At 41.8% G+C, this 24599-nt stretch overlaps 1 protein-coding gene across 4 annotated transcripts in view; it reads left to right on the forward strand.

Annotated features, from left to right (window-relative positions):
* The first annotated feature begins 5233 nt into the window (after nt 1-5233).
* INTS1 (integrator complex subunit 1) overlaps nt 5234-24599 on the forward strand; it is a 45405-nt gene continuing 26039 nt past the window's right edge. Inside the window, exons 1-24 of one of the 4 annotated variants that reach the window (XM_031941349.1) lie at nt 5234-5511; nt 5870-5965; nt 7026-7316; nt 9326-9522; nt 9757-9894; nt 12037-12196; nt 12995-13100; nt 13264-13450; nt 13591-13736; nt 13839-13980; nt 14562-14738; nt 15152-15260; nt 16829-16949; nt 17980-18057; nt 18493-18650; nt 18999-19095; nt 20727-20818; nt 21116-21176; nt 21772-21969; nt 22406-22535; nt 23112-23291; nt 23379-23528; nt 24122-24301; nt 24470-24574. In XM_031941349.1, coding sequence (XP_031797209.1) covers nt 5313-5511; nt 5870-5965; nt 7026-7316; nt 9326-9522; nt 9757-9894; nt 12037-12196; nt 12995-13100; nt 13264-13450; nt 13591-13736; nt 13839-13980; nt 14562-14738; nt 15152-15260; nt 16829-16949; nt 17980-18057; nt 18493-18650; nt 18999-19095; nt 20727-20818; nt 21116-21176; nt 21772-21969; nt 22406-22535; nt 23112-23291; nt 23379-23528; nt 24122-24301; nt 24470-24574 — 3498 coding nt within the window. In that variant the 5' untranslated portion in view covers nt 5234-5312. Of the gene's footprint in view, nt 5536-5869; nt 5966-7025; nt 7317-9325; nt 9523-9756; nt 9895-12036; nt 12197-12994; nt 13101-13263; nt 13451-13590; nt 13737-13838; nt 13981-14561; nt 14739-15151; nt 15261-16828; nt 16950-17979; nt 18058-18492; nt 18651-18998; nt 19096-20726; nt 20819-21115; nt 21177-21771; nt 21970-22405; nt 22536-23111; nt 23292-23378; nt 23529-24121; nt 24302-24469; nt 24575-24599 lie in introns of all 4 variants that reach the window. The other 3 variants (XM_031941330.1, XM_031941337.1, XM_031941342.1) reach the window with 3 other exon arrangements.

Raw genomic sequence — 24599 nt, forward strand, 5'->3', positions numbered from 1 at the left:
AAGTCAAAAACTGGAAAAAAATTACCCTTTAATCTGCATTCAGACAGAGGTTTCTGGTCTGTGGACCAGAGGTGGACAAAACTTTTCATCATAGAATTGTCTTAGATCGCTGTATTACTGAGAATAGCTAAGGCATTCACAGTTGTTCATTGTACATTATTGTCCTGTGTACACTGTTCTGGTTCTATTCATTTTACTATGCATCAGTTCATATGTCTTCCAAAGTTTTTCTGAAGCCATTCTGCTTGTCATTATTTATAACACAATTGCATTCCATCACAATCATAGATCACAACTTGTTCTGCCGTTCCCCAAATGATAGACATCCCCTCAATTTCCAATTCTTTGACACCACCAAAAGAACTACTATAAATATTTTTGTACATCTAGATCCTTTTCCTTTCTTTTAAAAATTTTTCTTTGGGATACAGACCCAGTAGTTAGTCTTAACCTGTAGTTGGTCTTAAGCTGGGGCCCACCGATGGGTACCATAGATATCTGTGAATAAGTTTGCAGGGATCCATGAACTTGGATGGGGGTGGGGTGGGGAATTACATCTCTATTTTCAATAACCTCTAACTGAAAATTAACATTCCTTTCAATTCATGAAAAGCTTTGTTCTGAGAAGGGTTCCCTCTAGAGGCTTCCTCAAGACTGCCAAAGGGTCCAAAACAACAAGAAAAGATTCAACCTTTATCTAGCACGATCTGAGACCCAGAGTAGTGAAATCAAAGGCTTAAGACCATATAGATAGTATAGATTGTTGTGTTTCAGTATCTAACTTTCTGTGACCCCTTTAGGGGTTTTCTTGGCAAAGATACCGAAGTGATTTACTATTTCCATCTGAAACTCATCTTACAAGTGAGGGAAGCTGAGACAGAGGTTAAGTTACATGCTAAAGTTCACACAGCTAGTGTCTGGGGTTGGATTTATACTTGGGCCTTCCTGATTTCAGACCTGGAACTCTCCCGTAGCACCCTCATTGCAAATATGCCATGCCAGCTTCTCTGATTTCAGGTCTAGTACTTTCCCCACTCTTTACATGAAACTTATCTTTCCAATCTTCTTACATTTTGCTCCCCCTCAGATACTCGGCTGTCTAATGACATTGGCTTCCTGGCTGGTTGTCCCCCATGCCTGGAACATTCTCCCTCTTCCTCTCTATTGATCTTCCTGGCCTCCTTTTAAATGCCAACTAAAAATTCTTCTTCTACAGGAGGCTTTGCCCAACTCCTCTTAATTCCAGCACTTAACACTTTTAATTATTTCCTATTTGCCCTGGGTAGTTTGCTTTAAATATATGTATTTGTTTGTAGGTTGTCTTTCCCCCCACTTCTACCTCCCCACCTCCCCTAGACTGTAAGCTTCTGAGGCCAGGGAGTGTTTCTTTTTTTGTTCCTGAATATAGTAAGATATTTCAGAAAATCCTGAATATAATTAAACGATTAATATTTAATTAAATGAATACTGACAACTACTTCTGATTCTCCTTTGCTAATATCTTCATCTACGTTATGCTTGCTAACCATGGATGTCCTACAAAGTTCTGTCTTGGGCCCTCTGCTTCTTTATGATTCTATTTGTTAATCTCATCAGCTCCCAAGATTTAATTATCATCTCTAAATTGATGATTCTTTTTTTTTTTAATTTAATAGCCTTTTATTTACAGGTTATATGCATGGGTAACTTTACAGCATTAACAATTGCCAAACCTCTTGTTCCAATTTTTCACCTCTTTCCCCCCACCCCCTCCCCCAGATGGCAGGATGACCAGTAAGATGTTAAATACATTAAAATATAAATTAGATACACAATTAGTATACATGACCAAAACATTATTTTGCTGTACAAAAAGAATCAGACTCTGAAATATTGTACAATTAGCTTGTGAAGGAAATCAAAAATGCAGGTGGGCATAAATATAGGGATTAGAATTCAATGTAATGGTTTTTAGTCATCACCCAGAGTTCTTTCTCTGGGCATAGCTGGTTCAGTTCATTATTGCTCCATTGGAAATGATTTGGTTGATCTCATTGCTGAGGATGGCCAGGTCCATCAGAACTGGTCATCATATAGTATTGTTGTTGAAGTATATAATGATCTCCTGGTCCTGCTCATTTCACTCAGCATCAGTTCGTGTAAGTCTCTCCAGGCCTTTCTGAAATCATCCTGTTGGTCATTTCTTACAGAACAGTAATATTCCATAATATTCATATACCACAATTTATTCAGCCATTCTCCATCTGATGGACATCCACTCAGTTTCCAGTTTTTAGCCACTACAAAAAGGGCTGCCACAAACATTTGTGCTCATACAGGTCCCTTTCCCTTCTTTATAATCTCTTTGGGGTATAATCCCAGTAGTAACGCTGCTGGATCAAAGGGTATGCACAGTTTGATAACTTTTTGAGCATAGTTCCAAACTACTTTCCAAAATGGTTGGATTTGTTCACAGCTCCACCAACAATGCATCAATGTCCCAGTTTTCCCACATCCCCTCCAACAATCATCATTTAAATTGATGATTCTTAACTCTACTTATTGAGCCCCAGCCTCTCTTCTGACTTCGTTTCACACGTTCAACTGTTTATAGGACATTGTTGGAATCTTTACAAAGTGTTAAGCCACTGGAGTTGATAGAGACAATAATTATCTAATTTGGCATGGTTCAATATGATTGATTTGATCTTAGAAGGAGATATTTTGGGCCAGAACTTGAAACAAGGTACTAAGTACAACTGATAGAAACGATGCTTGTGTTCACACCTTTAGAGAGCTCATAAGTATCTAAGTACTCAATGGAGTTCACACGTTTGGGAGATTGCAGGGCTTAGTATGAGATATCCGAATGCACACTTCCCTTAGGGCCAGAGAGCACTCTGGGAGATAACCCAGAATCCCTCTCTCTCCAGAAGGAGGAGTTAACCTTTGGGAGATCATCTATATACAGGAAGCTCTTAGAGCTTGGGAGGGTTACTTGGGAACATTCCCAGGGGTTGGAGAGGAGCACTCTGGGAGGAAGCCCACACACCCTCTGTCCGAGGCAAGCGAGATTCATTGCATCTTCTACCTTGGTTCTGGCTGGAGGCTGAAGGAAGCAGAGGCAGAAGCCAAGGACAAAGCTGCAAGAGCTCTTGGAACCAAGCAGAAAGATAGGCCTGAGCTAACCGGGCTATACTGAAGGTCACAATAAAAGACCTGAACTTTTACCACCTGGCTGTGTTTTGGAAAAAGAACACCAACAGGACATCTTGAACTAGATATCTTTCCCCAGACATACCCCAAACCGAACTCGGTCTCTTTCTCCCCCTTTTAAACTTCCTCATTACTGTCAAAGGCAGCACTATTCTCCCAGTCTCTCAGGCTTGAAACCCAAGCCTCATCCTTGATTCACTCTCAATGCACTGCCCCCTCTCCCTGCCCATATCCAAAGGAACCATAAGCTAAAAGGGAATATAAAAAAACACACAAGTAGCTTCAACACCAATCAGATGTAATTATTGCAAAGGAAGGATCATTTATAGATGTAGGATGAAGGCCTCAAAGAGGAGGCGGCGTTTGAAGCGGAGATTCAAGGAAGGGTTTCCTTCCACAAAGGCGGGGAGGGGGAATCCGTTCTGGGCCTGAGACATTCCCCATATAAATACGCGGATGTTGGAGAGAAGGATAGCACAGGACGAGGGTTGGTAGTCTTGTTTCTCTGGAACACTGTATTAAGGAGGAGCAGACACTTAATGACAGATGAAGGCATTCACACTTCATTGGAAGCAAAAGGGTGCCCCTGCAAGCAGCAGAGTAACAGAAGAACGAACCGGAGAGAATTAGAACAGTTCTGAGCAACCATTTAAGTTGGGATGAGGAATCTCCCCTCCTCCCCCCAACCCGCGGCGTTTTCACCAGCCCGGGCATCTCCGGCGCTGGCCGCCTGCTTGGGAGGCGCTGATCTGCGCTGAAGGGCAGGGGAGAGCTCCCAGGAAGGAGCCGCCCCGCGGCTGTCCCGTCCTCGGAGAACGCCGTGGTCTGGGCGCACCGAGAAGCCGCCGCAAGCTCGCCGCCAGAGTCAGAGGCAGCGCGCCCGATTCCCCTTTAAGCCCGCCTTCATTCACGCCGTTCTGCGGAGAGCCGCAGGGGGAACGTGGCTGCGACATTCTGCCAGAGGAAATTCACGGCGCTCCCCTTCACTTCCGAGCCTCATCGGGCCCCTCCCGCGGCGGGGGTGTCCCGGGGACGGTGACGAGAAAGAAGCACAGCGCGCTGGGCCGGGGGAGCCCGGGCGGCGCAGGGTCGGAGCAAGGCGGCCGGCGCGGACCAGCAGCAGCAGGGGGCACCGCGGCACCGCGGCGGCGCTGAGCATCCTCGGCTCGGGAGCATCCTCGGCTCGGGAGCATCCTCGGCTCGGGAGCATCCTCCGCTCGGGAGCATCCTCGGCTCGGGAGCATCCTCGGCTCAGGGCATCCTCCGGCTCGGAGCATCCTCCGCTCGGGAGCATCCTCCGCTCAGGAGCATCCTCCGCTCGGAGCATCCTCGGCTCGGGAGCATCCTCCGCTCAGGAGCATCCTCGGCTCGGGAGCATCCTCCGCTCAGGAGCATCCTCGGCTCGGGAGCATCCTCCGCTCCGGGAGCATCCTCCGCTCGGGGCATCCTCCGCTCAGGAGCATCCTCGGCTCGGGAGCATCCTCCGCTCGGGAGCATCCTCGGCTCGGGAGCATCCTCGGCTCGGGAGCATCCTCCGCTCGGGAGCATCCTCGGCTCGGGAGCATCCTCCGCTCGGGAGCATCCTCCGCTCGGGAGCATCCTCCGCTCGGGAGCATCCTCGGCTCGGGAGCATCCTCCGCTCGGGAGCATCCTCCGCTCGGGAGCATCCTCCGCTCGGGAGCATCCTCCGCTCGGGAGCATCCTCGGCTCGGGGCATCCTCCGCTCGGGAGCATCCTCCGCTCGGGAGCATCCTCCGCTCGGGCATCCTCGGCTCGGGAGCATCCTCCGCTCGGGAGCATCCTCGGCTCAGGAGCATCCTCGGCTCGGAGCATCCTCCGCTCGGGAGCATCCTCGGCTCGGGAGCATCCTCGGCTCGGGAGCATCCTCCGCTCGGGAGCATCCTCCGCTCGGGAGCATCCTCGGCTCGGGAGCATCCTCCGCTCGGGAGCATCCTCGGCTCCGGAGAAACAGCGCCCGGCCAAGGGCGGGGGAGGGGGGGGGGGAGAACCAGCGCCAAGCTGCAGTTCCGCCTCCCGGCCGCGCGATTCCGGGGAGGCGCTGTAGGCGCGGCGTAGACGCCGCCCCGCCTCCCCGTCCCCGCCTCCATCCCAATCCCATGCTCCTCCGAGCTATTTTGGTTCCGGGACGGCGCGGAACTCGAGGTGGGGGGAGAGAGAGAGAAGAGGGAGAGAAAGAAGGAAAGAAAGAGCGAGAGAGACGGAGAGAGCGAGAGAGCGAGAGGAGGCAGATGAGTTTCCGGATCCGGCGCGGCGGTGGCGGGGGCGGCGGTGGCGGCGGCGGCGGCAAAACTGAGGGTCCGTGTTGTGGGCTGTAGGTGGGTGAGTTGGGTGCATTCGCCGGGACACTCCGCCGCCTGGGCTCCGAGACGTCACCTCCCCCAGGCCCCGCCTGGCTGCCTCTTCCTGAGACGCCGTGCACCCCCACCTTCCCATAATCCTCCTCGGGGGAACCTCCCCTCCGGCTCTTCTGACCTCCCCGCCCCCACCCCTAGACCCCCCCCCTCCCCCGCCCATTCCCCTCTTGGCCCTCTGAGCCACCGTAGGGGCGTCGGGGCCCCCCCCCCCCCAAAGTGGCGGCCTGCTCGGGGCCGCGTCCTCGCTCTGGCCCGCCTGACTCCCGCCCCTCTTCCCCTCCAACCTGCTCTCTCTGCAGGCGACCCCGCAGCCCCCGGGAACGCCAAACTGGGCAAGATGAACCGAGCCAAGCCGACCACGGTCCGCAGGCCCAGCGCCGTGGCCAAACCTTCCGGTGAGCTTCCAAGGACTGGGGCGCCTCAGTTTCCCCATCTGCAAAATGGGAGTGCCGGCCCGGGAACCGCCTGGGGCAATGGAGAGAGCCCCTGTTGACGAGTCTCTTTAAGTCCTCTGTGCCTCAGTTTCCTCATTTGTAAAACGAGGGGCCTGGAACCTGGCAGACCCCCAAGAGGGGCTTTCCTTCTGTGGTAGATAACAAATTGTAGGAACTAATAGGACTGAATCTGGAGTCAGAAGGCTTAGGTTCTGCCCTGTTCCGATCCTTGGATCTCCGTTTGAGGACTTGCATTTGGATTCTTAAGAGCATTCCATGAATTCCGAAACTTCTTGCTGTGTAACTACACAGAGACTCTTTCTTACACACGGTTTCCTACAGTCTTAGCCCAGTTTTAGACCATTAAGGCTCAGGACAGCACCAAAATTTTTGCAGCACTGTGTAAGGTAGATGGAGCTTTTGTCTGGGTTTGCATCTCTGCCTGTAGGACTTAGCAGTCCTGCAACCATGGACAGACAGTTCGTGCAGTTTTTCCCCCTCAATTGCCTCCTCTGTAAAGGGGGGATAGTAACACTTACAGTCGTAAAACAGAGAACACTATCCCAGTATATAATAGGTTTCACCAGGCAGAAGTGAGGTTGTGTCACGTGTTTTGCAAACTTTGAAGCATTCCACTGCACACCAAGAAGTGATAGTGTTTGTTGGGGGCAAATTCCTGCTACTCATAGTAAACTAGGATTCACCAAAATGCCAAAGACATTTAGGAAATGAACCTCCAAAAGATACCACCCAAGACAAGAGCTGCTTTGATATCTTAAACTGCCCTTTGAAGCCTTGATTTTAAGAGAGACATGATAAAATTGAAGGGACATTGATTGTGTTAAGAAAAAATATTTCTTAACTTCTAACTTTTTAACTACTTAGTTCTATATCACTTACTACCCATGTGATATAATGGTTCAGTTACTTCATCTCTGGGCCTTAGGAAAAGATTAGATGGCCTCTAAGGGACCTGTCAGTTCTGGGATTCTATGGTTTCTTTTTTTCTCTTTTGTCATAGGGCACCCTCCTCCTGGGGATTTCATCGCCTTAGGCTCAAAAGGCCAAGCCAATGAGTCAAAAGCGACAGTAGCCTTGCTGAAGCCAGCTCCTTCAGGTTTACCCTCTGAACGGAAGCGAGATGCTGCATCTGCTTTATCGGGAGCCTCAGCCTTGACTGGCCTCACAAAACGTCCCAAGCTTTCCTCCACTCCTCCACTCAGTGCTCTGGGGCGCCTGGCTGAGGCAGCTGTGGCAGAAAAACGGGCCATTTCCCCCTCTATCAAGGAACCATCTGTGGTACCAATTGAAGGTAAAGTAATTTTCCCTAGATTGCCCCAGGCAGCCTGTCTTAGAAATAATTAGTTCAGCAAAGGACCTACCTGAGTATCTGCTGTGTTCTTAACACTGTGCAAGTCACTATAGGACTTGAGAAGTAGTTTGGTGCTTTGGAAAGAGCGTTGAACTTGGAGTCAGAAGAGATCTGGATTATGAAATAAGGAGGATAATACTTTTTACAAGAGTTGTGAAACTCAAATCAGTGAATGTATGTAAAGTACTTTGTAAACCAATGTGAATGTCATGTAAGTCAAAAACTTAACATGACATGTGCAAAGCACCATACTAAGGATACTGAGACAAAAAAAGAATAGCTCTGAGCCTTGTTATACTAGGGATATGTCACGTAAACAGGTAAATAAATATGAGGTAATTTGAGGAAAATAGTCAGAACGCCAACAACTGAGAAGATCAGGAAACACTTTGATTAGGTAGGAAATGACATCTGAGTTGAACTTTGAGAGGAAGCCAAGAAATCTTAGAAGTGATAGTGAGCAGGGTGTTTCTAGGTTTTGGGGGGCAGCAGTAAAGGCATAAATGCAGGAGATGGCATGATGAGTTCTGAAGTATGAAATAATTCTGGAAAGATAAGCTAGAAACAGATTGTGACAACCTTGGGAAAATTATTTAATTTTCCTCAGGCCTAGTTTTCTCATCTGTAAAATGAGGGGATTGGAGGCTTGGGAGAAGTCAGTACCGAGGGGGAAATGAAATATGAGAGAAATCATTGGCACAAGCAACACTCTTGGAGGATATGAGATGGGATTAAGAACCTAGGTGGAAGGATTGACCTTGGCAGATAGGAAGGCCACTTCATCCTCTGAGCCTGGAATGAAGGAGAAATGAATGAGTGAGGACTTAAGGGAGCCTCACCTCTTGCTTAACTGAGAAAATAACAGTCTCCTATGAAGAGTTCCTCAATTTCACCTCTTTTACACTTTAAAACTTGAGAGAAGAAGTGGTAAAAAGGATTGAAAGTTTGAAGAAATTGTTAGGAACAGTCAGTACAGGGTATTTCCTAGGGTGTTAAAGGGGAAGAAAGGATTAAATGCATTGATAAGGATCCATTTAAGAATTATATTTCTTCATCTTACAGGGTTTTTATGAAGGAACAAGTGATATCATATGTTTATGAAAAGGCTTTGTAAACTTTACAGGGCTTTACAAATATGTGGCTTTGATCCAATTTAACATTTTAACAAGCACTGTGAACAAGTCACTGGGGCTACAGGGACAGAATTGAAACAGTCCCTGTCCTCAAAGAGGTCACCCTTTACATGTATACAAATAAGTCAAGTATTCATTCTTGTATCTATATAAGTATATATACAGTGAATATAGTAGAAATATAGTGAATTGAGAGGGGAAAGAATGCTAACAACTGCAGGGGATCAGGGAAGGCTCCATGGAAGAGGTGACATATCTGACTTGAGAGTTTTGAATCCCTTTAAGACTAGGATTCTGAGAAAAGAGAAATAGTTCATTTGGGATTCGAGGAATGTTTATAATCCTATTTGGCTAGGACAGAGAATGTATGAGTAAGTGTACTACAAAATAAAGAGAAACTGGTTCATGAAGAGCTTTTAATCCATGATAAGCAAATAATATATAACAACAAATAAGGCAATTGATGGGAGAGTTAAAAATATTACATAGGTATGATATATTGTTATTGGTTAGCAGTCTCCCCTCCCCCTCCCCACCGTGTCTGTCTTCCCTGCTTTAAATTACACTAAGAAATACCAGAGTAATGAGGACCCAAATGAGACAATGGATAAGAATGTGAAAGTGCTTTTAAAAGCATAAAATGCTAAATAGCATCTTGGTTCTTGATGACAAAGTCATGTGGATTTTCACTGAGATGCTAAAAATAGTTAATTTTGAGTTAGAATCACTCAAGAAATAGTAATAGCCAAAGAAATAGTCAGCTTTGTTCTGGTTTTGCTTTCTCACTTTGATTTAGTACTCGGTTGCTTTTGACAGTTCTGCCCACAGTCCTGCTGGATGAGATTGAAGCTTCAGAGTCTGAGGGAAATGATGACAGAATTGAGGGCGTACTGTGTGGAGCTGTGAAACAACTTAAAATGACCCGAGCCAAACCAGACACTACACTGTACTTGAGCCTGATGTACTTGGCAAAAATCAAACCCAATATATTTGCCACAGAGGGAGTTATTGAGGTAAGAGACATATGGCAAACTGTTTAATGGAGCTTAATGAGACCTCTAGTTTTCACTTTTGTCCTCATAGAATCCCTGTCATATATATTCTTTGTTTAAAGTCACATTCATTATGGTATATATTAATGGCTATATAAAAGCACAAGATAAATGAGAATTTACCACATTGGCTCTTAACAATTATTCCCCTTTGTTGTGATGTATAAGGTTTGATTTCTGGGTGATCTCTTATAGGCATTGTGCAGTCTTCTTCGCCGTGATGCTTCCATTAACTTCAAAGCCAAAGGAAACAGCCTGGTTTCTGTGCTAGCTTGTAACCTACTCATGGCTGCATATGAAGAGGATGAGAACTGGCCTGAGATCTTTGTCAAGGTAATTTGAAATTATTGTATAGAATGATGAAGGGATTATCTAAGGTGAAGGAAGAGTGACATATTAGGACTCCAGGACAGATAATAGGCTGAATCAGCATGTTTCTAAAGAACTACCTTTCTACTTCACTTCATTGAGTTATACTGTCTTTGTTTCTTTGATTTCACTAAGTATTTGTTGAATATCTACAAATAAGATAAAACATACATACTCCTCAGAGAGCTTATATTCTATTTATCCACCCTTAGTGTTTCAACTGTCATTTCTGTACACATAATTCCTAAATCTCTGCCTCCAGCCCTGAATTCTCTTTGTGTTTGGAGACTTAGATTTCAGTGACCTACAGTACATCTATACTTTAATCATAGAATCACAGATTTAGAAATTGGAAGGCATCTTAGAAGGCATCTAGTTCACTCTCCTCATTTTATAATTTATTTGAAACTCAAATTAAATGACCTGCCTGTTACTATATAGCTAGGATCAGAAGTAGTATCTGAACCCAGGTCTTCTTAACTCTTAAGTGTTAACCACTATTAAGATGCTGTTGATGTTGAGTAGTATCTCAAACTCATTGGGACTAAAACCGAATTTACCATCTTTCCTCCAAAATTAAGTTTTCCTCTTTACTTCCCTATCTCTGTCATTGGACCCAGTATTCACCCATTTTCATATGTTTGAATCTTTGGCTTTAACTTTGATTCAAATGCTTGCTAACTGTGTGACCCTAGACAAATCACTTAACCTGTGATTGTTTCGGTTTCCTCAACTGTAAGAATAGGATAATAACAGTACCTTCTGGGTGTTTGTGAGGATCAAATGAGATACTATTTGTATATGGCTTAGTATAGAATCTTGGCAGATTGTAGGCATTGTATAAATGTTTTATTCCCTGCTCCTTTCCCCTTTTTTATCTTCCCTCATCTTTCAGATTCAATCAGTTACCAAGTTCTGTTTGATCTATCCTACAGATATCTTTCACGTTCCTTCCTTTTTATTTTGAACATACTGCATTAGACTTGGACCTCATTACTATCTGCTTCAACTACTACAGTAATCTCCTAACTGGTTTTTCTACTTCCTAGTCCCTCCTCATTTCACTTTGTCATTCACATTATTTCCATATTAAATGTTCCTTATGCACAGATCTAATCCTTTCTAAACAGTCCTTCGTGATTCCCTGTTGCCAGTTGAATAAAGTTTGGCTTTCTTAATCTGCCATTCAAGGCCTTTTACATCCTCATATAGTCAGAATTAGAAAGGAGTTTAGAGATTGTCAAGTCCAACCAGTATCTGAAAATAAATTCCTCTTTTAACCCACCTGATAAATGGCCTTCACTTGAAGATCTGCAGTAAAAGGGACCCCTTCCCCACTTTTCCCCAAGATGACCTGGTCTATTTTTAGAAAGCTTTGAAACCTAGGCACTCTCTACCCTCTCAGCCTTCTTTTACACTGGCCCCTTACACATCCATTGTGCTCTGGACAAACTGAATTTCTACCTGCTTCTTATATATATTCAGAACTTTTTCATTTTTTTGCATTTATTGATATTATTCTCTATGCCTAGAATGCTATCTTTTATGCTTATTGAGGTCCATCTTAAATGCCACTTCATTTTAGGAAACCACACTTCAGTTTCCTAATTAGTAATGAGTGAATCTCACACAGCACTTGTACTTTCCATAGCATTGGAACTGAAAGGGAGTTCATAGATCCTTTAAAGCAGCTTCCTCATTTTCCATCTTATAGATGAGGAAACTGGTTGAAGAGTTTTAAGTGTCTTACTTCTGGTCACACAAATGTTAAGTTGTAGAGGTGGAACTCGAACTTGGGTCCTCTGACTTCACACTTCCATTGTACCATACTGCTGCACTGTTTTTAGACTGTTCTCAGTTGTTCTTGTACAGTGACATTTGAATCGGATCCTCTTGTCAGATTGTGAGCTCCATGAATGAGGATAGGAACTGCTTCCTCTATCCCTCTCTCCCCTGTTTCCCCAGCATCTAGCAGAAATCTTGGTTGGAGATCAGAGGCCTTTACTCCTAAAACAAGAGAGAAATTCAGGAGAATACTTAATGATATGGAGCAAACTTCTCTCTTTTTCTATCTGATTATTTTTCTGGTCTTGCCATCCTGTCCAGGTTTACATTGAAGATTCCCTAGGGGAGCGGATCTGGGTGGATAGCCCTCACTGCAAGACTTTTGTTGATAATATCCAGACAGCATTTAATACCAAGATGCCTCCCAAAAGCATGTTGTTACAAGGAGAGATGGGGCGCAGTGGAGGAGACCTCAGTGCTGGTAAGGTGCCAGAAGAGACTGAAGATACTAAGAGAGTGAAAGTTAGTGATTGTATAGAAGCACTTCATTGCCTCTAATTTGGTTTGATAATTCTCAATTCTTTAAGGTTCAGTTTAGTTATCCACCTCCATAAATTATTCCTTCACTGACGAACTCCTCTCCTACATCTCAGAACCCTCTTCTCTCCTCCCCTTGATCATAAAGTACTTTCTTTCTGCTTAGTTGTTTTGTATAGAACTTTGTCTGAAGCTCTCCTTTGTCCCTGTCAAGGTGGTATACTTTTTTTTTTTTTTTAAGAAATATTTTTTCTAATTATATGTAAAAGGTTTTAATATTTTTTTTTAATTTTTGAGTTCCAGATTCTCTTGCTCCCTTGAGAAGGCAAGCAATTTGATATAGAATATATACATGCAGTCATGCAAAACATATTTCTGTATTTATGTTGTCAAAGAAAGTGGAGATCAAAAAAAAAAAAAACACCAAGAAAAATAAAGTAAAAAAAGTGGGATAGCATCCTTTTTTGCCTACATGTAGCCTCCCTTCATATAGAAGGTATATTTCTCTAAAAGAAGGTATATTCTTTGTCAAGGCCTATCTATAGCTTTAGTTTTGAATTCCTAGTACTTCATGTACCCAGCTATATCTCTATCTCTATCTATATATCTGACACACAGTAGGGGCCAAAGAAAGAGGCCACAAACTTCTTTTTATAGAAAGTGCCATGTGATGTAGGTGCTGAGGGTGCCTCAGAATTAAAGGTGAAGAAAGTTTGTATCACAAGGATCCCTGTCTGTCTAGGTAACAGTCCTCATCCATCCCTTACTGAGGAAGAAGATAGTCAGACTGAACTGCTGATTGCAGAGGAGAAGTTGAGCCCAGAGCAAGAGGGACAACTCATGCCCAGGTATGTGGAGGCTGATCATGATTGCTACCAGTGAATGTTTGGTTAAGTTACTCTTAATTGAGCATAAAGAGGCTGTGAATCAGAGACCTTTCCTTACTTGACTGGAAGACGAGAAGAGTTAGACTTGAGTTGACTTAGGATTGACTTCTCTCTTCTTCCTCAGGTATGAGGATCTTGCCGAGAGTGTGGAAGAATATGTCCTTGACATGCTTCGAGACCAATTGAACCGTCGACAGCCTATGGACAATGTCTCTCGGAATCTCCTGCGGCTCCTAACTGCAACGTGTGGCTACAAAGAAGTGCGACTGATGGCTGTGCAAAGGCTGGAGATGTGGCTGCAGAACCCTAAGGTGAGCGATTTTCTTGGAGCAAGGACAAGGAATTTCCTTTGGACTCTAGCATGATCTCCACGTATATGAGGATCTGTATGTCTGGACCCAGAAAGGTCATTGTGTCCTTCACTATTATCATTCATCTCTCATCTCTGTAGTTGACCAGGCCAGCCCAGGACCTGTTGATGTCTGTTTGCATGAACTGTGGCACTCATGGTTCAGAGGATATGGAAGTCATTTCCAGCCTTATCAAAATCCGACTCAAACCCAAAGTCCTTCTCAACCATTACATGCTCTGTGTCAGGTAAGAACCTTGAGAAGAGGATGTAAATATGGAGAAGTAAAGTTTTGTCCTAGTAACATGTTCCTGATAATCATTTACTTTGGTCTTTGATTTTGTTTTCAGGGAACTACTAAATGCCCACAGGGATAATCTGGGCACTACAGTCAAGTTTGTGATTTTCAATGAACTCTCAAATGCAAGAAACCCAAACAACATGCAGATCTTGTACACTGTGCTGCAGCATAGTTCAGAGCTGGCCCCAAAGGTGCTCTTGGATAGCTTTCCTTGATGGTTGATTGTAGGTCATTTTCATTTCAGACGTAGCAAGTAGCAGCCTACAGGAGATCCAGCTTGTAATTAAGAGTAGGATCTTTAAACTGATTAATAGACTGTCAATAATTAAATATGGCAAGGTGCCAGTAATTAGTTATATCATCTTCTCAGGCTAGATTAATTTCCAGAGCCCTGACATTTGATTTTTGGTGTTATGACCTATTTGGCTGATGGTAACATTTATAGTAATGACTTGAATCTGTGGGTTTTTTCCTCTTGAGAATTACTTATAAAGGCTCTAGAAAAAGACCTGTTGATGATTAATGTTATGTTGAAACAGCACTAACGTAAAGCACTGATTTTGTGTAGGTTATAGTAGTAATTGTCATGTTAGTTCTTATATCTGACCTTCTTTCATCTTTGGCAGTGTAATATTTTAAGTAGAGTATAGACCATTTGGAACCTTCTACGTTTTACTGCCATAGATTTAATACTTGACTTTTAAAGACATTAGATTATGTATGATTTTAACAGGACCTTGTCTTTACTTTGTTTGTTGATAACTGACTGTAGTTCCTAGCAATGGTGTTCCAGGATCTGTTGACTAATAAAGATGATTACCTGAGAGCTTCCCGGGCCCTGCTTCGAGAGATAATCAAACAGACCAAGCATGAGATTAATTTCCAGGCATTTTGCCTTGGGCTCATGCAGGAACGCAAGGAACCACAATATCTAGAAATGGAATTCAAGGTATTTATATCTCGGAACCTTCTATATTTGATTACTACATTTCATATACATTCTGATTTTTTTTAGTCAGCTTCTTGATGAGATTTGAATGAGGAACAGGCCTCTCATTTTTCTGGTGTCACTGGAATTCTTATGCAATTTTCATTTATTTGGTTCAAGCAATATATTTCTTCCCCCTCCCCCCCCCCCCATTTTATATATATGTATGTATATTTCTCTACTATTTAAATCAATCTTCCCTTGCCTAACTCAGGAATTTTACTCTTTACTATCATGTGACTTCTCTACTTGTAGATAAATTTCTTGGTCATTTCTTGCCATATCATCTTAACAAGTTAAACATGTAGAAAAAGTATTGGGATGTAAAATATTAGGCTCTTCTGATCTGAGTGTGTGTCATATTTTGGTTTTAGGAGCGCTTTGTGATCCACATAACTGACCTACTGGCTGTATCCATGATGTTGGGCATAACTGCCCAAGTGAAAGAGGCTGGGATTGCATGGGATAAAGGAGAAAAGAAAAGTAAGTCCTGGAGAACTGACTTATTTTGGAAACAAGGCAGATGACAAGATTGGGTGATAGGGAAGTTCAGGAGTGGCAGTGGCAAGAGGCTGGGGTGCAGAAAGCCTCCAAAACCTCTCCGCACCTTTAACTAGTCAGCTGAGGGAATATGATAGGGCCTTGTAGAGAAGAGTACTTAAAACAGCAAGAAAGGAGATTTTTCTTTTTCTATTTCTGTCAATATAATTAAGAGTGTTAACATAAGCATTTCAGCTTTGGATTCGGGGACTGGCAGGCTAATTGGGAAATTATTTTCTTGGCTTCTTTTACTGCTTCTGTTTTGGTCATTGCATTCTTTGTGAGTACTTTAGTGGAGTTTAGGAGACAAATGGAAAGGGTGTGGATGACATCTCAATCAGTTTGGCTATTGATTCTAATAGTAGCTTTAAGGAGAAATGTGTTATTTGATTATTTGTAGATTTTAGTTGTTTAAAATTTAATGCTGTTATTTTAATCTTTGGATCATGGGAAGTTTGAATTTGAAGGGCCTCAAAGGTCCTCTAGTCCAGAGGTGTCCAGACTATTCGTTTGGCTTTAGGCTGCCAGGAAGGCTGAACTAGATGTGCAAATGTTAGTGAGAAATGTTTGGAAAAATAAAAACACAGCAAGACATAGATAAGGTTAATTTGTGCTTTTCTAAATTATCATGCTGCCCATAGAAATCTGTTGCTATTAGAGTTGATGATATTGATCTTAGTCTGGCTCTTTCATTTTCATGAATGAGCAAATGGAGGCCCAGCAATAGTGGTCTTCTGTAATTTTAATATAGGGATGCAGAGAGGTGTTGAAGGCCTAGAAAGATCAGTCTACTTTATTTTTAACAGAGAGAGAGAGAGAGAGAGAGTATTAATTGGTTTAAAGATTTCTCTTAAAGAAATTTCTTCTACCAATGGAGGTCAGTACCTCCTCAGTGTATAGTTTTAGAGATAAGTTGCCTAGTGCACTCACTGTAACGAGGTTAAATGACTTACACCTAGTATGTGTCAAGACAGAACTTGAACTTAGGTCTTCTTGGCTCTAAGTCTTATTCTCTATTCACTGTGCTTAGTCTTAATACAAGGGATGTTAATAGAGCAAAGGGCTTAGCTTGCATTTTTGTTGCATTCAGGGTTTACTTGGAGAAGTATCTACATTAGTTCATGTTCAGTAATTGGGGTGTTCTTCCAAACCAGCATCTTGGTTTGATGTATAACTGCTAGCTTCATGGAGCCTCATTCCTTAATGATTTTTGGACTTTCCTGATTTCATGACCAGAGTTGGTCATGATTTTCCCAGTCACACCTCATATAACATATGAAGTCACATCTTATATTAGTCTAGATTCATTTATGTACATTATATGCCCCACTAATCTCCATGAAGACATGAGTTGTTTTATTCAGAGTTACTTCTCCCCCAGGCCCTAGAACAATGCCCTGTTCACTGTAGTTACTTAATGTTTGCAAAGTTAAAGTAAATAACCATATATTGCTCTCTCCCCCTTTAAGCTAATGTGGAGTTGCATTTGAATATTTATTTGTCTTTTTCAGATCTAGAAGTGTTACGATCATTCCAGAACCAGATAGCTGCAATTCAGCGTGATGCTGTTTGGTGGCTCCACACCGTTGTCCCTTCTATCAGCAAACTGGCTCCCAAAGACTATGTACATTGGTATGAGTCTCTGATGATTTTCTTTTAAAAACTGTCTTTGGAAAACAAAAACAAACACCTGCTTCAGGCCTTCTTTTTGTAAATAGTGTCATCTTATCAGCAATTTGTAGCCTATGATGGGATTCAAATTAGAGCAGCAGGAGCAAGTGTGTGTGGGGGGATTGACCATTGAGAGAACACTCTTCATTGATTGCTTCCATTTAGTAACTACTAGTGAAAATAAAGTAAATGGTCCTTTCAAACTAAATGACAATACTATCACTGTCAGTGGGAGGCTCATGTAGCTCTTTTTTCAGTTTCAAGGGGAATATTCTGTGTCTTGTTTGGAATTATGTTTTATGACACTAATATCAAGTGAAGCTTAGATATCACTTACTTGTCAGTAGTCCTCATTTTGGGGTGGCATTACGGATTGACTATGAGAACCTCCAGAGCATTTTTCCTACCCTTGAGGAGATTTTTGTTAAAGGCTTCTTGGTAAACTGAAAAGTCTTCTGAAATCTTTAGGATAGAGTTCTTCATTCCATTTGGGGATCTGTAATGAAATTAGCCCTGGGGCAGCTGGTGGCTCAATGGATAGAGCGCTGGACCTGGAGTCTGGAAGAGTTGTCTTCAAATCTTGCTATAGACACTAACTATGGGACCCTGGGCAATTCATGTTACCGCTTTCAGTCTCAGTTTACTCATCTGTAAAATAGAGATGATAATTTCATCTGCCTCCTAAGGTTTTTGTAAAGATCAAAAGAGATAGTATTTTCCATCTTAAAGTGCTATATAAATGTTAGCTTCTTAGTACCACCAGTGCAGGCCAGCATTTGCTCTCAATTTACAGTCCTTAAGAACTGCATAAGACAGAGGTTAAATGATTCTTCATATCTAGAAGTGTCAGAAGCTCTAGAACCTGGGTCTTCCTGACTCCTTAGCCAGCTATCTATTTGTGCCAGTGTCGACAGAGCTCTAAAACTTAGGAAATAGCCTGTGATAATAGTTTCTTATATGTTGAATTTCTTTTATTTCTTTCTCTGTGCAGCCTCCACAAAGTGCTGTTTACAGAACAGCCAGAAACCTACTACAAATGGGACAATTGGCCCCCAGAAAGTGACCGCAAGTAAGTTTTACTTTGTTTTCTCTAGCTTAGGATAATCTGTGGGACAGCTGTGGAATGTAGATTTCACTTGAACAGTTTTTAGAACTCTTTGATTCTAACTAGAATTCTTGGTTCAACTTAAGTTCTTTTTAAAAAAAAAATTATGCTCTTAAAAAATTTTTTTTTCACTTAAGCATTTTTTTCTTCTTTTACACCACCCCATACCTACCCTAAGAAAAAAGAAAAAAAAATCCCTTATGACAGCTATGCTTAGTTAAACAAATTTACATGTGATTCTGTTCAAAAATGCATGCCTTATGAAGATGACGTTCTAGGGTTTGGGGGAATTCCCCAAATGGGGATAATTAGCATTGTCTCTCTGGCTTTGGGCAGTGGTTTCCACTGGTTTGAAAATTAAATTGAAACAGTAGTGACCTCTTCCTTCTCCAATTTCAGTTTTTTCCTCCGCCTCTGTTCAGAGGTTCCTATATTGGAAGACACATTGATGCGTATCCTGGTGATTGGGCTGTCCAGGGAGCTCCCTCTAGGCCCTGCTGATGCCATGGAGCTTGCTGACCACTTGGTGAAGCGAGCTGCAGCAGTGCAGGCAGACGGTAAGGTTCTCTTAGGACTCTCACAAGGCTGCTTCTTTGACTTATTAACAAAGTTGACCCCCTGCTTGGACACTTGTCTTTTTCACCCCACAGTTTTAGTCATCATTCCAGACATTGGTTTCCCCCACAATAGTTCTGTATACCATTTTCCTTGCCTCATTTGGAAAGAGTTAGGTAAATGCCCAAGCCTTTTATCTAGCCCTTTATTTGCTGGGAAGTTTTACTCTGGGGGTGTTATTTATTGTCAGATTCCAACAAAGTCTTATCTCAGACTGTAAGGTGTAGGATTTCAAAGCAACTAATAATGCTTATTACATATATTGGAATAGGATATTCTTTTCTCCTCAGATGTGGAAGTCCTAAGGGTAGAGAGGATTCAGCTGATTGATGCTGTTTTGAACTTGTGCACATACCATCATCCAGAGAATATCCAGCTCCCTCCTGGGTAAGGTCAGAGGTCAGCCTCCAAGCTGAACATTTTTTCCTTTTTTTTTATTATAATAATAAAAGTATTTATTTTTCTTGAAATTGTTATATAAAAACATAAGATGATATTACTAAAAAAGTAACATAATATTTACCTAAAACCAGTCCTTTTCACCTTCTCCCTGCTTATAGAACTAAAAAAGGAAAAGAAAAAACCTACATCTCAATGTCTGACAATGCTTTATTGAATTATCTATTTATAAATTCACTTAAGATTTCATGACCAATGTTAATTCAGCAACATTGTTTGGTTGAAATATTGAAATTAGATATGGCATTATGCCCCAAGAGAGCAATGTGTTTTGAATATCAACTTACATCTGACTTTCAAAAAATATAAAAAGTGAAAGGTTACATAGATGCCTTAGATGTCAGGACCTTGAACAAGAAGTGCCAAGCTGAACATTTTCTAAATAGAATATGTTTCTTTATATCTGGCAAGTGCAACCTTTTCTCCCAGGAGTATTTGCTTCTTAGAAAATGGAATATAAGAGGAATTAGGTGGTCAGTGACATCTTTTGCAAAAGTCGTAGGACCTTTGTATTACTTTGCATTTGTATTGTGTGTATGTAGGATGGAAGGTTAATTCCTTTGAGTCCAGGAGCTATTTCATTTTTGTCTGTGTATCTACTTAGCACTTAACAGTAGCATGTAGTGGGTGCTTTATAAGTGTTGCTTGTTGTTCAACTAATGGATTGAGTTCTAGACTTCAGTTTTCGTGTGTATTATGTAACATAAGGTACTTCAGTCTTCATATATTTTAAATGAGAACAATCCTTTTAGCAATATTGTTCTTCAAAAGAAGATATCTGTGGAAGTAGTCTGACTTCGTTCAGTAATTCAAATGGACAATTTTTTATGTTTGTGTTCCACTAAAAAACTTTAAAGAATAATTTTGCCCAAATATGATATTCTACAAAAAACTATTAAAATATGAATAAAATTCTATTTAATAATTCAAATATTTATTGATCTTCTAAAATTTGTAGTGAATTTTGATCCAATTCGATAAACAGATAAAGGGTAAAAATTAGATTGAGTGAAGCCAGCAATTCTTAGCACTGGTCTGTGAACCCATTTTGAAAGTAATGAATTCGAAATATAAAATTAGGGTATTCTTTGTAGCATTTCTTGAATGTTGTTTGTTGTTCAGTTGTTTTCAATTGTATCTGACTTTTCATGACCCAGTTTGGGGTTTTCTTGGCAAAGATACAGGAATGGTTTGCCATTTCTTTCTCCAGTTCATTTTACAGATGAAGAAATTGAGGCAAACTGGGTGAAGTGACTTGCCCAGGTCTCATAGTTTGTAGGTGTCTGAAACTAGATTTGAACTTAGGAAGATGAGTCTTTCTGACGCTAGACTTAGTACCCTATCCACTATGCCACCTAGCTGCCCATTCCAGAATGACATCATTCTAAAATCACTGTTTCAGAGTTCAGCTTCAGACTGTGGGGACATTGGTAGTTTCTCTTCAAGGTCTCATTTTGCCTCTTCTTACTATGGCCTATCTGACTATGTGCTAACTTACTTTGGTATTTATTTTCCGAGTAGCTATATATTCTGATTGCTACTTTCCACTGTTGTTTTAGATACAAGCCCCCAAATCTTGCTATTTCAACCCTTTACTGGAAGGCATGGCCTCTCCTGCTCGTGGTAGCTGCATTTAATCCTGAAAATATTGGTAAGCATACTTACTACTTTTTATGGTACAAAAAGCACTTCTTGGAATGTGGTGATTTTAAGTGCCAGTCGTGTAGAATATGGATTACAGTCTGACTTCTGGGGGATTATCTCTGAGGGGTGAGGACTAGGTGAAAAGCTGAAACCAAATTATTGAATGCATGGAGGCTTGACCTTCCCACTATTTGAGCATTGACAGATGCCTGTTAGCTGATTTTATGGGTAAACACCGTTAAAAAAACAACCTGGTCTAGTGCTTCACCTGCCTGCTCCTTATTGCTGTGTATTTATCCTTTAGGTTTGGCAGCTTGGGAAGAATACCCTACTTTGAAGATGCTGATGGAAATGGTGATGACAAAGTAAGTTTTTCCCCTCTGTGTAGTTTATACTAGATCAGGATTAACCTCTTTTTTTTTTTTTTTTTTTTTTTTTTTTTAATCATGAACCCATTGACAGTCTGGTAAAACCCATGGACCCCTTTTCAGAATAATGTTTTGAAGTGTATAAAATACAGAGATTTACAAAGGGAACTGATCATATTGAAGTTTTGAAAAGTTAATAGGCTCCATTTTAAGAAAAATCCATGGTGTAAATCGTGAGTTTTCAAATTCAGAAGTCCTGTTTGTACTCCATTTTTTTCTCTCCCTTTTAATTTGGTATTAATTATGGGGAAAGACACACAGAAGTTTAATGAAATATTCTTGAATGACATTTATTGGACCAGTAGTGGTGATAATAGTAAGTATTTTGAAGTTGAAAAATCTTAGAAAAGACTTAGCTTTTATTAGTGTTTTCATAGATCCATAGGGGCTTCCATGATGATAGCTCAAGCTGTGGTTCCAAGTAAGTGGTACCATTATGAGTTTTGACCCTTTTTGACTTTCAGTGCTGTCTAGTGGGACTTATCATTTGACACAGAGTATGATAACAAGTTTCTTCTCATTTGGTCCCTAGTAATTACTCGTATCCTCCTTGCACCCTGACGGATGAGGAGACCCGCACTGAGATGATTAATCGAGAACTCCAGATTTCCCAGCGGGAAAAGCAGGAAATCCTGGCATTTGAGGGACATCTAGCAGCTGCATCCACCAAGCAAACAATCACTGAGAGCAGCAGCCTTCTTTTGTCTCAGCTTACCAGCTTGGATCCCCAGTAAGGCATTCTATCTAGGGTAGTTTTCCTGAGTCTTCGTAAGAAATCCTTTGCTTCCTACCTTTCCCCACTTCTAGGGTTCTCACTATCTTCTCTCCTACCATTAAATGCATGTCTGAAATTTTAGGTCTGATTACATGAATGAGCTCTACCATCTCTACCCAAATACCCTTTCCTTTACTCTAGGTGGATTGTTTAACCCCCCCTTTAACGGAACTTTATTGGTATATTTTACTTTGATCATTTCCTGTATATCTTTTCTTTTTGTAGAGAATCATTCCTTATAACAAATAATTTTTTTAGGAAAAAAAAAAGTACAAAGGAAGAAGAGAAGAACATTCAGCATATGGGTGGCTTGTTTTATCCCATGTTGTGAGATATGGCATAGTGGTTTGTAATTGTGCAAAAGTTTGTTAGTTCACCTTTTCTCTTGTAGGGGCTCCCCACGAAGACCCCCTCCTCACATCTTAGAGCAAGTGAAAGGACTTAATCAGTCCCTCCGCCTTGGTCATCTCCTATGTAGGAGCAGAAACCCAGACTTTCTCCTTGACATCATTCAAAGACAGGTGAGTAAATAGAGGTTTGAGAGTGTTAGGGTAAAAAGCTACAAGGATATTCAAGAATCACTTTAACTTCATGGAGCTAGAAGGAAATGGAGGATTTGGACCAAAGGCATTTTGAAGGGAAATGCAGTTTGCTTTCAGCCCAAGGACATGAAAGCGCTGTAGTGCTAGCAGTAAAAGTGAGCCATTTTGGTGTTCTTAAATATAGTGTTGCTGCACATATGATTACATAGATACATAAGTAATATCTATACTTGAGGGGGAAGTATACAAATGGACTATATTTGTATTAATGAAATAGTAAATTTGTGAAGTGTGTGGGGAATTATCTGTCACAGAAAGCCTTTGTGGGAAGATTTGAGGCTTAAATAACTAAAAGGGACCATGCTTTGATACTGTTTTCACTATTTAGCTGCAATCACTCAGTCTTATACTTGAAAAAAAAGCTCATTTCTTTTTAATAGATTGTTTCACTTCGTAAGCCACCTCATATCCTTTCTGACACAGGTATATGTGTGTGTTCTGCAGAGAGAAGACAATAAATCTTTTAGTTAATGTTTTTCTGTTTTCCATCCATAGGCCTCTTCCCAATCCATGCCCTGGTTAGCAGATCTGGTTCAATCCAGTGAAGGCTCCTTGGATGTGTTGCCGGTACAGTGTCTGTGTGAGTTCCTGCTTCATGATGCTGCCGATGATGTCACCTCAGGGGAGGAAGAGGAGGAGGGAGAGAGCAAAGAGCAGAGGGCCAAGAAACGCCAGGTCAGTGCTCCTTCAGGCAGGACCTCAGCTCTGAACCGAGTATCTCCACTCCAATCTCATCAGAAGCAACCTCTCCTGTCTCTGCAGAGACAGCAGAAGCAGCGACAGCTGCTTGGCCGCCTGCAGGACTTGCTGCTAGGCCCTAAGGCTGATGAACAGACTACCTGTGAGGTGCTGGACTACTTCCTGCGGCGCCTTAGTTCCTCTCAAGTGGCCTCCAGGGTTTTAGCCATGAAGGTAAAACTCACATTGGAACACTAATTGGGAAAGGAATTTGTGGTTTTCAAAACATGTTATCCTGTCCTTTAGCAATATTAAAACCTTTATTCAATATCTTGCTAGGCAGATAACCAAATTTTAGCCATAATTGATAGTCTAGTAGGATTCTTTATAATGATGTCTTATAAATAGATACTAAAAAAATTAACAACATTATTAAAATGAGAAAGGAAAAAGCAAAATATAAAACTTTAAATTCACTTTTCTGGCATAACTACACTAGATAAGAACTAGAAAATTTCACTTAAGATTGTCAAAATAGAGCAGACTGTCTTTATTTACTGGGAGTTTGATGGGAGGTTGGTAGTCCTTAAGGAAATATATCCCACACTAATAGTTTGATAGAAAATAGTTCTTTGTCTTTTTAAAAAAATCCCCCTATGGGGATATAAAAAATAAACTGTGTAAAATTATGACAAATTTCTGTTTCTCCAGAATCCTATTTGGAAATCATTATGTTACCCAAACTGTTGTAAATACATTGTTTCTGGCAAAAGACATCAGTCTTTCATGGAATCTCAGGCATGACTTGCTTATGTGTACACTTGCAGGGATTGTCCTTGGTGTTGTCAGAAGGCGGGCTTCGTGATGGAGAGGAGAAAGACCATCCTATGGAAGAAGACTCAGGTGACTCAGAAATGCTTCAGGGATACCAGTGGCTATTGAGAGATCTGCCACGATTACCACTGTTTGATAGTGTCAGAAACACAACAGCTCTGGCCCTGCAGCAGGTGAGAGTATGCAGAGGCATGTCAAGGGAGGAAAGAGATGCCAGCTCCCTTTGAAGGTTGTATTGAACTAGGGTGGGATGGTAGTGGGGACCAGGGAAAACAGCAGTAGCTATAGAATCAAGTTCCTATTTTTGCTGATGGTTTCAAGGAAATCTGCTCTCACTCTAGGCTATCCACATGGAAACAGATCCACAGACTATTAGTGCCTACCTCGTGTACCTCTCCCAGCATGCCCCAGTGGAGGAACAGGGACAGCACAATGATCTTGCTTTGGTAAGCAGGGATTGAAAACATTTTT

The sequence above is a fragment of the Sarcophilus harrisii genome, chromosome 1, assembly GCF_902635505.1.
Source record: "Sarcophilus harrisii chromosome 1, mSarHar1.11, whole genome shotgun sequence".
In the NCBI taxonomy this organism is placed as follows: domain Eukaryota; kingdom Metazoa; phylum Chordata; class Mammalia; order Dasyuromorphia; family Dasyuridae; genus Sarcophilus; species Sarcophilus harrisii.